This window comes from Schistocerca piceifrons, chromosome 2 (genome assembly GCF_021461385.2).
Source record: "Schistocerca piceifrons isolate TAMUIC-IGC-003096 chromosome 2, iqSchPice1.1, whole genome shotgun sequence".
Lineage (NCBI taxonomy): Eukaryota > Metazoa > Arthropoda > Insecta > Orthoptera > Acrididae > Schistocerca > Schistocerca piceifrons.
Genome location: NC_060139.1, coordinates 244,358,137 through 244,372,864, shown reverse-complemented (window position 1 = coordinate 244,372,864; position 14,728 = coordinate 244,358,137). Strand labels below are relative to the sequence as shown.

General features: G+C 41.6%; 1 protein-coding gene across 1 annotated transcript in view; it reads left to right on the top strand.

Moving 5' to 3' along the window:
* Window positions 1-14,414, top strand: part of LOC124775291 (juvenile hormone acid O-methyltransferase-like) — a 36,306-nt gene extending 21,892 nt beyond the window's left edge. The window contains exons 4-6 of the mRNA XM_047250128.1: window positions 3,090-3,222; window positions 8,617-8,764; window positions 14,230-14,414. Coding sequence (XP_047106084.1) covers window positions 3,090-3,222; window positions 8,617-8,764; window positions 14,230-14,414 — 466 coding nt within the window. The remainder of the gene's footprint in view (window positions 1-3,089; window positions 3,223-8,616; window positions 8,765-14,229) is intronic.
* Window positions 14,415-14,728: the final 314 nt, after the last annotated feature.

Here is a 14,728-nt window from a genome sequence, read left to right as displayed (position 1 = left end):
ATCAAGGGATCACCAATTTAGTATTGGAGGGCAGCGTGGACGGTAAAAATCGTAGAGGGAGACCGAGAGATGAATACACTAAACAGATTCAGAAGGATGTAGGTTGCAGTAGGTACTGGGAGATGAAGAAGCTTGCACAGGATAGAGTAGCATGGAGAGCTGCATCAAACCAGTCTCAGGACTGAAGACCACAACAACAACAACAACAACAACAACAACATTAAAATTCTATCACAAGGCTGACTAGAGGTGAAAGACTCAAAACTGTTCCAAAGTGTAACACACTCCTCTACATGGACGCGAAAATTCTTCGTTATAGAGGAATGAATGAAAGGTTTTATTATTCACGGCAAAAAATGATTCATTTACTATATACGTTAACATGTACAAAAGGATTTATAATTTATGGCAGAAAAATTATACACTCATGAGCCAAAACATTATGACCACCTGCTTAATAATGTGTTTGTCCGTATTTGGAACGAAATACGTCATTGATTCTGCGTATCAGGGACCCGACAGTTCGTTGGTAGGTTTGTGGAGATATGCACAGGTCATGTAATTCGCGTAAATAACTGGCCGCTGATTTGCGTACGCGGTGATAACGTCCGATAGCGGCCCAGATGGGTTGCATAGGATTTACATCAGGCGAATTTGGTGGCCGGGACATCAACGTGAGTTCACAAAAATGCTCCTCAAACCACTGTAGCACGGTTTCGGCTCCGAGACACGGACAATTATAATGCTTATAATGCTGAAAGATGACATCGCCATCAGTGAAGACATCAAGCACGAAAAGATGTAAGGTGGTACGCAGCTGTCAGCGTGTCTTTGGTTACTGCCACAGGTCCTACGCAAAACGCAGGAGTATGCATTCCATAGCATAATCTGCTCCCACCAGCCTGCGTCCTTGCAGCCTGCAGCTCTGTTCACCTCAATGACGGCGTTTGTGGAGACGACCATCGACATACGGTAGCTGAAATGTGATTCACCCGAAAAGCCGATACGTTTCCATTGATCGACGGTCGAATCGCGATAGTCCCGTGCCCACTGTAGTCGCAATTGACGATGTCGTTGGATCAACATGTGAACACGTAGGAGTGGTCTGCTGCGGAGCTCCATGTTAAACAATCTACGATGAACGGCGTGTTCCAAAACACTTCCGCTTCCACCAGCACCGTGCTGTTTCGGCAGAGAGAGCACAGAGCAGACAAGCCTCCGAATCCGACGTTCTGTGAAGAGTCGTGGATGTCCAACAATTTACCACCTAGTAGTAGTTTCACTGTCCTTCTATCTCTTTCCGTAGATGCTCAGAACAACTTCGCTCTCTTCGAGACATTCGTTCACAGGCTCTGCGTAATAATAATCTGCTCTTTGTCGAAGTCGCTTATCGCAATGGATTTCCCCATTTACAGCCCTTATCTTCACTAGGGCATTCCCAAGTCCGTGTTTGCTCCGCTTTCATACTTCTGTTACCTATTACCGCTTCACGTGGTCCTAACGCCACCAGGCGGCATTCGACGTCGCGGTGAGCAGTGATGTTTTGGCTCATCAGTGTAGGTTTGCCAAACCCGTTTACATTTAAAAAAGTTGCTCGAAGAGCCCTCCTCCAGCCTCTGTGACTCCCCTAAGCCTGCATTTCATACGTTGCCGTACGTGCGGTTTGTATTTAGTCAAATTCATTTTGGATATGCTCCCTCAAGCTATCGATATTGGGTATGGGAGTTCAATACACCAAGGATTTAAAATATCTCCAAAGAAAAAAGAATCCATGGAATTCAAATCTGCCGATATGGTAGGCAATGCAGTGGACCCCCTCGACCAATTCAGCTGTTCGGAAACTTGTTGTCGAGATACCGAAGAACTAATTGTTTAAAGTCAGGCGGAGTACCATCGTGCGTAAACCATATCGACTGGATGACGACTAAACGTACATCGTTTAGTAAATAAAGCAATTCGCCTCGGAGAAGACTTAGATTCGTTTACGTTGCGGAAAGAAGTAGGGGCCAATGAGAAGATCATGAATGATTCCTCTCTATCTGTTGAGGATGAACCAGTTTTGACGACTGTTTTGTCTTACTTCAAGAGGGGTTTCATAAGTGCAGACGTGATTGTTACGATGGTAATTGAAGATCCCGTCACTTGAAAGGCTGGCCTCATCAGTGAGTAAGGTACACTCTAAGAACTGCAGAAACGTAGCACACTGGCCTAACATGTATTGAGGGAAAGTTATTCTTGGATAAAATTCTGCCCCATTTGTCCTTGCGCTAGTTGAAGGTAACACGTGTACAGAAGATTTTTATGCTGAATGTTCCAGATCATCATGTAATTAAACCCTTACCTTCTAGTAACTGTCCTAAATTACTTAGTCTCCTTAAATCTCGTTTCCCCAGAAGTCGTTTTACCAGAAAATATTTAACTTGTACACCTATGAATTCTTTTTATATCTGCCGTTATGATTATTATTATTATTATTGGTATCATTATTATTTTTATTATCATTATTGCTATTGTTGTTATTGTTGCTACTGTTATCACTATTAGTGGCAGCAACATCAGTAGTAGAAGTACTGCCAATATTAAATTTATTAGTTCATAGTAATACTTGCTCACATTCTCACTATAGATCCTCAAATCATTTTAATACTATCTGTCATATAGATTTGTCATTTCTTAGGTAACTATGATGTAAAAAAAGGTACTGTATGTGTGAAACTCTGGTACTATGTAAGAGAGGGCCTGGTGGCCCTAATCAGATCAAGATAAATAAATAATAGATAAAATAAACCCTTCAGGAGTTATTTAAGTGATTGAGGAACTGAGGGACTAGAAGCCAAGTTGTGCGAAAGCGTTAAGACGCTTTAGGGAGAATTACAAGGAGTATTTGTTTGTGCCCAACGGTCGTAGTACCGACATAGATAGTCTGATGGTAAACTATCCACCCTCTCTTCACCCACGCACCCCCTACCCAAAGAAAGGCAATGCATAACTGTACACCGTTGTTTCTTCGTATAAAGACATACATGAACTCAACAAATGGAGAATGTTTCACATAATCTCAGAAATCATAATGAACGTTCGTTTTACAGATGTGCCATCCAGAATATGCATAAGCTGCTGGTACCGGGAGGAGAAGCTGTCTTTACCGTACTAGCTAAGAGTGCCCATTTGGCTGCTTATGAAGAACTGGCGAAAGACCCTCGCTGGGCTCGGTACATGAAGGTAACGTACAGGCGCAAACAGCGCTCACTTAATATTATTTTATGCTTTGTTCTTTGACATTTGATCAGAGCATTGGCCAGATATCCTCTCTTGCTCAGTCCAAAGCACAACTATTAACTACGGAAAATTTATTCAGTCAAATGATGGGGACATCATTTGGCTGAGAGACTATTGTAAGTATGAAGACTCAAGAGATGCAATTATTTTCTTTGAGCCACGTTTCTGAACGAAATTTTTCGCTCTTTTTGTCTTGCATCGCCTAATCGATTTGCAGGATACTGCTAAAAATTGTGTCCTGCGAAAAAAAAGCTTGATACAGTTACAAACCTCTACGAACCATGGACTTAGCAATGGTGGGATGGGTTGTGTGCCTCAACCATAGAGATATACTCGCACATATAATAGATGCAACAATATACGGGGCATAGGCATTTTCATTAGTTGCAGGAGCAACAGTCTGGATGATTTGGCTTTGTAACATTAACCAACATAGCCTTGCTGTGTTGGTGTTACAAACAGCTGAAAAAAGCGGAAAGATACTGCAATTATGTTTCCCGAGGGCATGCAGCTCTATTGGATGATTACGATATCCTCTTGGATAAAATGGTTTTCCATCCGGATCTCAGAGCTGGGACTACCTGTAAAAATGTTGTCATCAGGAAAAGCAAAACTGGCAGTCAACGGGTCAGAGCGTGGAATGTCAGATGCCTCAATCGAATAGATAGGTTAGAGAATTTAAAACGAGAAAAGGCTGAAGTTAGATATAGCTGGAGTTAGTGAAGTACGATGGCAGGAAGAACAGGACTTCGGCTTAGGTCAGTACAGGGTTAACAACACATAATCAAATTAGGCTAATGGAGGAGGAGGCCTAATGAACCTAAATTAAATTAAATATTTATTTAGGAAAATCAAGCAATAATTTATTTTTTGAAGGTCATTAAGGTCGTTTATGACTTATGCAACCATGATGGAGGACCAAATTAATTTCTATGGTGACTTTACCCCTTTGTCACGCTTTCATATTAAGGTTCGGTATTCTCTTGCAAATAACTTTAACGAGCTGTCACCAGTGGCGGTTACAGAAAAACTTCAAGGAGGGGGCGCTAAAGATGCCTTGAGCTACCTTTACTTTTAGCGTAATAAAAAATAATAAAGTCACATGCAAAGTTTAAGAAAGTTTTATTTAAACTGATTGTACACATATACAAAAGAGTGCCATCTTATGATACATAAAAGTTGCAGTTGTGGTTCTATTCCTTAAATGATGAATTCCATGCGCCTATTCTTCCTGGCTAATTGGTTAATTACATCGCCAATAGGATAATCAATGCCAGGGTGAGTGTTCAGCAGAGCTAAGCCATTAAGTCTGTCCGGCGAATAGTGCGTATTTATAACGCTACCTGTCGAAGGTTTTCTGTACGAGAAAACAGTAGAATATTAGCGACATTTCTCGAACAAATTCCAGACAGAATAATGTATCGAGATCATTAGAATGACCGCGACTTTTCTCTATGTGATCAAAAATATCCGAACGCCCCCCAAAAAATACATTTTTCATATTACGTGCATTGTGCTTCCACCTACTGCCAGATACTCCATATCAGCGACCTCAGTGGTCATTAGATATCTTGAGAGAGCAGAATGGGGCGTTTCCGGAACTCACGGACTTCGAACGTGTTCAAGTGATTGGGTGTCGCTTGTTTTATAGTCTGTACTCAAGATTTCCACACTCCTAAACATCCCTAGGTCCACTGTTTCCGATGTGATAGTGAAGTGGAAACGTGAAGAGACACGTACACCACAAAAGCATACAGGTCGATCTCGTCTGTTGACAAACAGAGACCGCTGACAGTTGAAGAGGGTCGTAATGTGTAATAGGCAGACATCTATCCAGACCATCACACAGGAATTCCAAACTACATCAGGATCCACTGCAAGTACTATGACATGCGGGAGGTGAGAAAACTTGGATTTCATGGTCGAGTGGCTGCTCATAAGCCACACATCATGCCGGTAAATGCCAAACGACGGCTCGCTTGGTGTAAGGATCGTAAACATTGGATCATTGAACAGTGGAAAAACGTTGTGTGGAGTGACGAATCGCGATCTGATGGTGGGGTGTGGGTATGGCGAATGCCGATGATCGTCCTCTGCCAGCGTGTGTAGCGCCAACAGTAAAATTAGGAGGTGGTGGTGTTATGATGTGATCGTGTTTTTCATGGAGGATGCTTGCACCCCTTGTTGTTTTGCGTGACACAATCACAGCAGAGGCCTAAATTGATGTTTTAAGCACCTTCTTGCTTCCCTGCTGTTGAAGAGCAATTCGGGGATGGCGATTGCACCTTTCAACACGATCGAGCACCTGTTTATCATGCACGGCCTGTGGCGGAGTGGCTACACGATAATAACATCCCTGTAATGGACTGGCCAGCACAGAATCCAGACCTGAATCCTACTGAACACCTTTGGGATGTTTTGTAACGCCGACTTCGTGCCAGGCCTCACCGACCGACATCGATAACTCTCCTCAGTGCAGCACTCCGTGAATAATGGGCTGCCATTCCCCAAGAAATCTTCCAACACCTGATTGAACGTATGCCCGCGAGAGTGGAAGCTGTCATCAAGACTAAGGATGGGCCAACACCATATTGAATTCCAGCATTACCGATGGAGGGCGGCACAAATCTGTTTTTCATCCAGGTGTCCGGATACTTTTGATCACATAGTGCATGTGTTAGCTATCTATATGCCAGACAGAAACGTATAAAACACGATGACGCGGATACGCGTGCTACATAGGAAAGTACAACTACTCGAAGAAAACAATAAATTTTGAGTACATGCAATTTCTAATAAAAAGTGAAGAAATCATAGGCATTTCAGTAAACTGTTTGGTTACATACGACTCGAAGATTTTGTCACTTAAAATGTTTGTTATTAATGCAGTGAGAAAATTTTCTTTGTCGGTACGCCCCTTTTTCAAACAGGGTGTACGTAACCGTTATTCCAAGAAAGTCATCAGTGAACTCGTGTAAACATAAATGAAGTAACTGCTTAATATTCCTGAGGCAGTAGTGACTTATTCGGACACAGTCCCTTCCTGCAATTTTTATTGCGTACCATTATTGCCTATTTAGGTCTAACTACAGTAGATCAGTTTTATGATAGTTAATTATTAATACAGCCAACAGAAATAGTTTCTAATAGTTAGTCCTCAAGTAAGTTTCACTATACTGTGACAATATACTAAGTTTTTACTGATGAAGAAATCTAAGTTTTAGTGACTACCGCATCGTAAATATGTAGCGATATAGGCTAAAACCAATTGCATTAACATTGCGGTAGACTTATACTTCGTCCAGTTAAATTCTATGTTTGAGGCGGCCAGGAAGTATGAACCTAGTGTCAGATATTGTTTTCACATTTATTTTTTGGAATTAATACTACATTGGGACTACAGTAATTATTAGATATATGGCTTTCTAGAAATTATTGTAGGCAATTTTTAGTATTTAGTAGCTGTTTGTAAATCACTAAATATCCACCTGTTCCTTTGAATGAAACTAGTTTTCATTTATTATTTATGCAAGGCGGTCAGAAGCAATCTGCAAACCCTGTAGGGTAGGTTTACTGAGAAATAACTACTGAGGAAAAAAATCGGTGTGTTGCGCCGCTTCAGAGTTAACTGGCGTTGAAGTTAGCCAATCACGCCGCTGCGTGAGCAGATTCAAGCGGCACGCCATATGCAATTAGTGTCGGTAGTTATGGTAGTGCAGATGATAACGCACGAGACGGCTCAGCCTTTGGCTCCGGTTCAATCCTTACTACCGTCCCATGTCCACTTTTTGTATCGCTCTCTTGTTCGGTTTCAGGAAACCAAACGAAGAACACATTTGGCGACACCATCTCTGGCAGGTTGCTTGAATTTGCGCGTCCAATGGTCTGGTGGACTAAATTCAATGCCTATTAACTCAGAAAAGGTGCAATGTATCGAACTTTTTGTTAACAATTATTTCTCTACATAACGTACCCAGCAACGCCGTAATAACCTTTTCAGACCGCTACTGACCGCGGTTTAAACATTTCAGTTCTGTACTGAAATAATGTGTGTATGAACTAGCTTCTTCGGACAATTTGGTGGTTTAATGATACTGGTAAGTATAAGGGACATTCAAATGAAACCCGGTCACTAGTGTAAAGTAAAGTAACGGTAACGATTTTATTAACTCAAAAATGTAGTTATACACAGCGCACATACTCAAAACTTGTCGCCAAAACTGTTGGCACCGAGCGAGGTGGCGCAGTGGTTAGACACTGGACTCGCATTCGGGAGGACGACGGTTCAATCCCGCATCCGGCCATCCTGATTTAGGTTTTCCGTGATTTCCCTAAATCACTCCAGGCAAATGCCGGGATGGTTCCTCTGAAAGGGCACGGCCGACTTCCTTCCCAATCCTTCCCTAATCCGATGAGACCGATGACCACGCTGTCTGGTCTCCTTCCCCAAACCAACCAACCAACCTATATCCAGAGTCAACTACAATCTTCAGTCACTATCTTTATATGTAAACATTTTAGGTCAGGCATTACCGTGACTGTTATTGACATTAAATAGAAAGAAATGTCGTGTGGCGAGCGCCTCCCGGCGGATAGACCTGGCCGCCTTGTGCAAGTCTTTTGATGTGGCACCACTTCGGCGACTTGCGCGTCTATGAGGATGAAATGAGGATGATGAAGACGACACAAACTCCGAGTCCCGGAGCGAAGAGAATCTCCAACCCATCCGTGAATCGAACCCGGGCCTCTCAGCATGACAAGCCAGCTCGCTGTGTACTCAGCTACGGTGGCGGACATTGACATTAAATGAAACAAGTTTACTGTTACCAGTAACTGTTTATTTATTTATCTCCACGACGCGTTTCTAAGATCGATTCAAATTTGTTAGTATGGCATGTGTGTATATGTAATGTTACGATTTGTTTTTTCTTTTTTTTGTTTACAAAATATGACAGTATACATGTGATGTGTTACGATAGTGAACTAAACCTGTGGCCACTGGAGACAGTGCCACAAGTTCCTCCGAAAAATCGTAACACAACACACACACACACACACACACACACACACACACACACACACACACATACATGTCACACTAACAAATGTAAATCCACCTGATGATGGAGGTTTAAACCTTTGAAACGCGCCGTGGAGATAAATAAACAGTGACTGGGAACGGTAAACTTGTTGTTTCAGTTAATCACTATCTTTAATATGTAAAAGAAAGACCATTGTCTGTTTTTCTAATGCCCTTATAGAACGAAGAAGATGTCTTTAGGAAATACACTTCTAGTTTTGAATCAAAGAAGTGAATTAATCTGCTGCTTCCAGCAGGACGTGGAGACGTTTGTGTCGCCCTATCATCGCAGTGAGGACCCAGCCAGCGAGTTCCGTCAGCTGCTGCAGAGCGAGGGCTTCCACGTCGTGCGCTGCGACATGAGTCCGCAGACGTTCGTGTTCCCATCCGAAGCGCAGCACAGAGGTAAGGTCATTCTGAGTTTCACCAGCCACCTAATTCGCGAATTTAACTTCCTTAGAATAGTCCTCTTCTATCTCCATGTTAGCATTGCTCCACACCTAGATTTACGTCCTCACTTTATCGTAAATCATCTCGAATAGTCTTCGTAAAAAGTAACACTTGTGTCTGACTCCATTTACTAATTAGAGTAATGTCCTTACTGGAGTACAGTACCCTGCTTAGTCACGTTAAAATAACCACCTGTCAAAAGCCTGAGTAATCACCTTCTCTAGTGCGGACCACTGCAAGACGCTTAGGAAGAGAGTCTGGTTCTGGAAGCTACTGCAATGGTACTTGAATTGCGTAACCATTACGGCACCTCACCTCAACCTCTCGGTACCAGCAATATTCTACTGTGTTTCTATAAAATAGTTAACATATTTCTGTGACAACATTTACATTTGATTTCATTAATGTAGAGGTACTTCGATACATCGATATGTATGTATTGCAATGATATTATTATTATGTGTATTCTTTCTTTTGTCACTATGATCTTTGACGTACTTGTAACTCTGATTTTTGGGCACGTAAGCGGTTATTAGAGAGTCAAGCTTTGGTCATCATGTTAAAAAGACGCAAATTGTAGTCAGTTTATGAAATGTGAACTTTAACAGTGAGGAAGATATTTTCAAGTATGTTTTATATTGTGAAGTGATGTTTTGGAACGAGTTACGTGATATTGCAACAAAAGTAATAAAAAAGAAGTGTAACTCAAATTCGGAGTGCTGATTACTTTTTCACGTCACCATTGTCCTAACTTGCAAAAGTTTAATCTTCAAGAATGGTTTATGAAACACATCTATAAAACTTTTGAATATCGCAGAATAACACCTAGGCCTCTTTGCATCCGGGCTTGGAATCATCACTACCTAGATTTTCGACGATTGAACCATGAGTTCACAATGAGACCAGCGTGGGAAACACGAAAAGATGAGTGCCTAGTTTATCCATTATTTCAAGAAATGACTTTATTAACTGTGCTCTTATGACACATGCCACATAATATAACTTTGTTGTTGCCCGAAAATGCAATATTTAGCAGCGTGAGCAACACTACAATCATAATTAATTTTTGACCTTTGTTGTGGTAGGGTTGTTAGAGTACCGACCGAAATGTGGAGCCATACTGACTCCAGTGCCGTGGTCAGCTTCGCTGGGTTTCTCGGCTGAGCATCCATGGCGCCAACAGTCCAATCTAGGTGGTCCCATAGATTCTCAATTGGATTTGGTGGACAGAGGAAAGCGAAACACGCACGTAAACGGCGAGCTATGTGACACGTTGCATTGTCCTGATAGTAAACGCTATTGTGCCGAAAAAACAAACTTCTTATAGGGATTCACATGGTCCCCAAGGGTAGAAGCACAATCGTGTTGATTCACTGTGCCTTCCAGAATGGGAGATCACCCAGCGAATGCCAAAGAAACGCTCCCCAGACGATAATACTTCCACGTCCTGTCTGGATCCTTCTGCCGATTGTTTCAGGGTGCCTGCTTTCAGACGTTTTACGCCGATGGAATTTGAAATTTGATTAATCGGGAAAGCAACCTGTCGCCACTCCGTGGACATAGTGAACTTTATTTCCTAGCTAAATGAATACGCGTCATTGATCATTAATTCAAGTAAAGTGATGTCAGTTTTCATATTAACAGTGTATAAAGATGTCCTTTGTACATAGGTCTACTAATGAAATATGCGTACCTTTTAGGTACAAAGTTATTCACCTTCCAAAATATGTTGAGTGGGTATCAATCGTTTGGTATACAATAGGATTTGACTCAAGTTCACGTGGGGCCACAGTAGATCTTGAAATCTACCAATTCAGTTACATCAAAAACGGAAATTTCAGAATCGTGTCTCCTTGTATCAGCACCATTATAGACACTCTTACCAAAGATCGATACACAATCCCATTTTCGGTGGCTGCGACATCCTGGCATTCTAGAAGGTTCTGGAAGACAGTCACGCTCCAGCGGTCGGGGAATCCCAAGCAGATTTTGCGCGCGCTTTCGAGACGTTAGAGCGAGTCAGTCTACGGCTAAGGGGCCAAAGGTGACAGTCGGGCTGTTGCGAACTAAAGTTTAATATTGCAATATGAGTTAGAAAGTGATAAGGAGAAGAATCTGTAACATGTTTTCTTACGGAAAATTGGTGGGAAGTAGTTTTGTAAAACAAAAGTGTGTAGAATCGTGAGTTTTAAACAGTGTGAACATCAAAAAGTGTAGCGTGTAGAGCAGTTATTAGTAGCACGTGCCAAACTAGTTTCCTAGGCAGCCACGTGTCAAAGTGGAATATCGGAAGTATCTCGAACACTTTTAGGTGATATTACTGAATGGCAGCAGAGGATCAAGTAGGTAAAAAGACAAGAGCTATTGGAAATCCTTGGGTAATAGAGGAGGTATTGAATTTAATTGATGAAAGGAGAAAATATAAAAATGCAGTAAATGAAGCAGGCAAAAGGAATACAAACGGCTCAAAAATGAGATCGACAGGAAGTGCAAAATGGCTAAACAGGGACGGCTAGAGGACACATGTAAGGATGTAGAGACACATATTACTAAGGGTACATATACGTGATTACTCTGCTATTCACAATAAAGTGCCTGGCAGGGGGTTCACTGAACCATCTCTACCGTTCCGATCTCCAACGGCGCGCGGGAAAAACGAGCACTTAAATTTTTCTGTGCGAACCCTGATTCTTCTTATTTTGTCGTGATGATCATTTATCCCTATGCAGATGGGTGCCAACAGAATGTTTTCGCAATAGCAGGAGAAAACTGATGATTGAAATTTCATGAGAAGATCCCGTCCCAACGAAAAACGCCTTTGTTTTAATGATTGCCACTCCAATTCACTTATCATGTCTGTGACACTATTTCTCCTACTTCGCGATAATACAAAACGAGCTGCCCTTCTTTGTACTTTTTCGATGTCATCCGTGAGTCCCATCTGATGCGGGTCCCACACCGCACAGCAGAACTCCAGAATAGGGGGAACAAGTGTGTTATAAGCAGTATCTTTAGTAGGCCTGTTGCAGAAGAAGACGTAGATGAAGATGAAATGGGAGAGAATACTGCGTGACGAGTTTGACAGAGCACTGAAAGACGTGAATCGAAATAAGGCCCCTGGAGTAGACAACATTCCATTAGAATTACTGATAGCCTTGGGAGAGCCAGCCCTGACAAAACTCTACCATCTGATGAAAAAGATGTATGAGGCAGGCGAAATATCCTCAGACTTCAAGAATATAAGAATTCCAATCCCAACGAAAGCAGGTGTTGACAGGTGTGAAAATTACCGAACTATCGGTTTAATAAGTCACGGCTACAAAATACTGGCATGAATTCTTTACAGACGGATGGAAAAGCTGGTAGAAGCCGACCTTGCGGAAGATCAATTTTGATTCCGTAGAAATGTTGGAACACGTGAGGAAATACTGACCCTACGACTTATCTTAGAAGATAGATTAAGGAAAGGCAAACGTACGTGTCTAGCATTTGTAGACTTAGAGAAAGCTTTTGACAATGTTGATTGGAATACTCTCTTTCAAATTCTAAAGGTGGCAGGGGTAAAATACAGCGAGTGAGAGGCTATTTACAGTTTGTACCGAAACCAGATGGCAGTTATGAGAGTTGAGGGGCATGAAAGGGAAGCAGTGGTTGGGAAGGGAGTGAGACAGAGTTGTAGCTTATCCTAGGTGTTCTTCAATCTGTATATTGAGCAAGCAGTAAAGGAAACAAAAGAAAAATTTGGAGTAGAAATTGAAATCCATGGAGAAGAAATAAAAACTTCGAGGTTTGTCGATGACATTGTAATTCTGTCAGAGACAGCAAAGGAAGAGCAGTTGAACAGAATGGACAGTGTCTTCAAAGGAGGACATAACATGAACGTCAACAAAAGCAAAATGTGGATAATAATCGAATTAAATCATGTGAACTGAGGGAATTAGATTAGGAAATGAGACACTTAAAGTGGTACATGAATTTTGCTGTTTGGGGAGCAAAATAACTGATGATGGTCGAAGTAGGGAGGATATAAAGTGTAGTCTGGCAATGGCAAGGAAAGCGTTTCGGAAGAAGAGAAATTTGTTAACATCGAGTACAGATTTAAGTGTCAGGAAGTCTTTTCTGAAGGAGTTTGTATCGAGTGTAGTCATTTCCGTGACTGAAACATGGACGATAAATAGTTTAGACAAGAAGAGAATAGAGGCTTTCGAAATGTGGTGCTACAGAAGACTGCTGAAGATTAGATGGATAGATCACGTAACTAATGAGGAGATACTGAATAGAATTGGGGAGAAGAGGAATTTGTGGCTCAACTTGACTAGAAGAAAGGATCAATTGGTAGGACATATTCTGAGGCATCAAGGGATCACCAATTTAGTAGTAGAGGGCAGCGTGGAGCGTAAAAATCGTAGAGGGAGACCAAGAGATGAATACACTAAGCAGATTCAGAAGGATGTTTGTTGTAGTAGATACTTGGAGATGAAGAATCTTGCACAGGATAGGGTAGCACGGAGAGCTACATCAAACCAGTCTCTGGACTGAAGACCACAACAACAACAACGAAATAGCAAAAGATTCGTACTGTGAACTAGCTGAAAGAAACTGACTTACGTGACTGTTAAGGTCAGGTGATGTAGGATTGAAAGAGACTACTGAGGGACTTTAAAATTTCTGTAAGTGGTAAACTAAACCGTGGTTGATCTGAGTACTCGCTTCAGAACGATCATTAAAAATAGTTTTCCATACGTATAGAATGACGAGCGGAGGTTGGTTTAGTCACATAGTTCAATTTAATAGCCGCCTGAATATCTGATGTAACGAGCCCCTTCCACTTTTCTGACTGCCATAAAATTTGAGTGAACACTTCAATTATTCAAAGTAATAAAGGTGGGACGGAGGCTTACATCCTGTTGGAGAGATTTCTAGAGACGCCCATGAGAAAGAGAACTTCCATCCAGGGTGAATACTGAATCTATGCATCCAATTTTCAAGGTCTACACAAACGGTTCACCTACTGAAAAAAGTTTCGATACCTTTGTTTCTAAAATACTAATGCGTCGGTAGGCACTCAAAACCTTGTAACTCGATCTGTCTCTGAAAACCTCAAGATTCCAGTTACCAGTATTCCTTTACAGAGAGATATTTAGAAGTGCATGGATTTCTCTGATCTGTCAATAAGTAGGCTTCTGGCATATAGTTACACGTGTAGCACAAATTTTAATTCATTTCGTCTGCTTCGACCATTATATATTTTTTTAAATAACAGTTTTTGCTTCTCTTGTTAAATTTAAGAAAACAGAGCTACGAGGTTTTAATTGCCTACCATCAAATGATGCCTGCGTTACGAGCGATGATACCATGTGTTTGCTCCACCACAGGCATTTCTGATTTGTACTAATAAATTTCGCCTCTTACTGTTTCAGCTGCCCTAAAATCAGTAAATGCGTTTCTGAATCGCATACCAGAAGACCAGCAGGATGACTTTATGGACGACTGGATGCATCATATGGAGAAACTTGGAGGCTTAACAAACTACACTGAGCCCACCGGGGAGACGAAGTTCTGCATGCACTGTACGACAGTGGCTGCCGTAGGCAGGAAACTATAATACAGAGCCATCCACACACTTCGCAGCTGTGGTTAACGATATTTAATGTCATTTTTATGTTATGAATCAGAAGTTCTCTTTCCATTAAGCTGCAAAAAAAAATCTACGTATAATAAAAGGAAGTCAGACGTAAATGTGGTAATGAAGTATTGTTCTTCTGGACAGGTATTGTAAAACGCTTTTAGGAGCTGCATTGACACTGCATTTGCAGCACCTTTACCCTACTGGATATCTTTGCTTTGTACTTGAATATGGGAACTATGCTAGAATACTGGCTTAGTGAAGTGGGGGATGTCCTAATGAAGGCAGTGTGC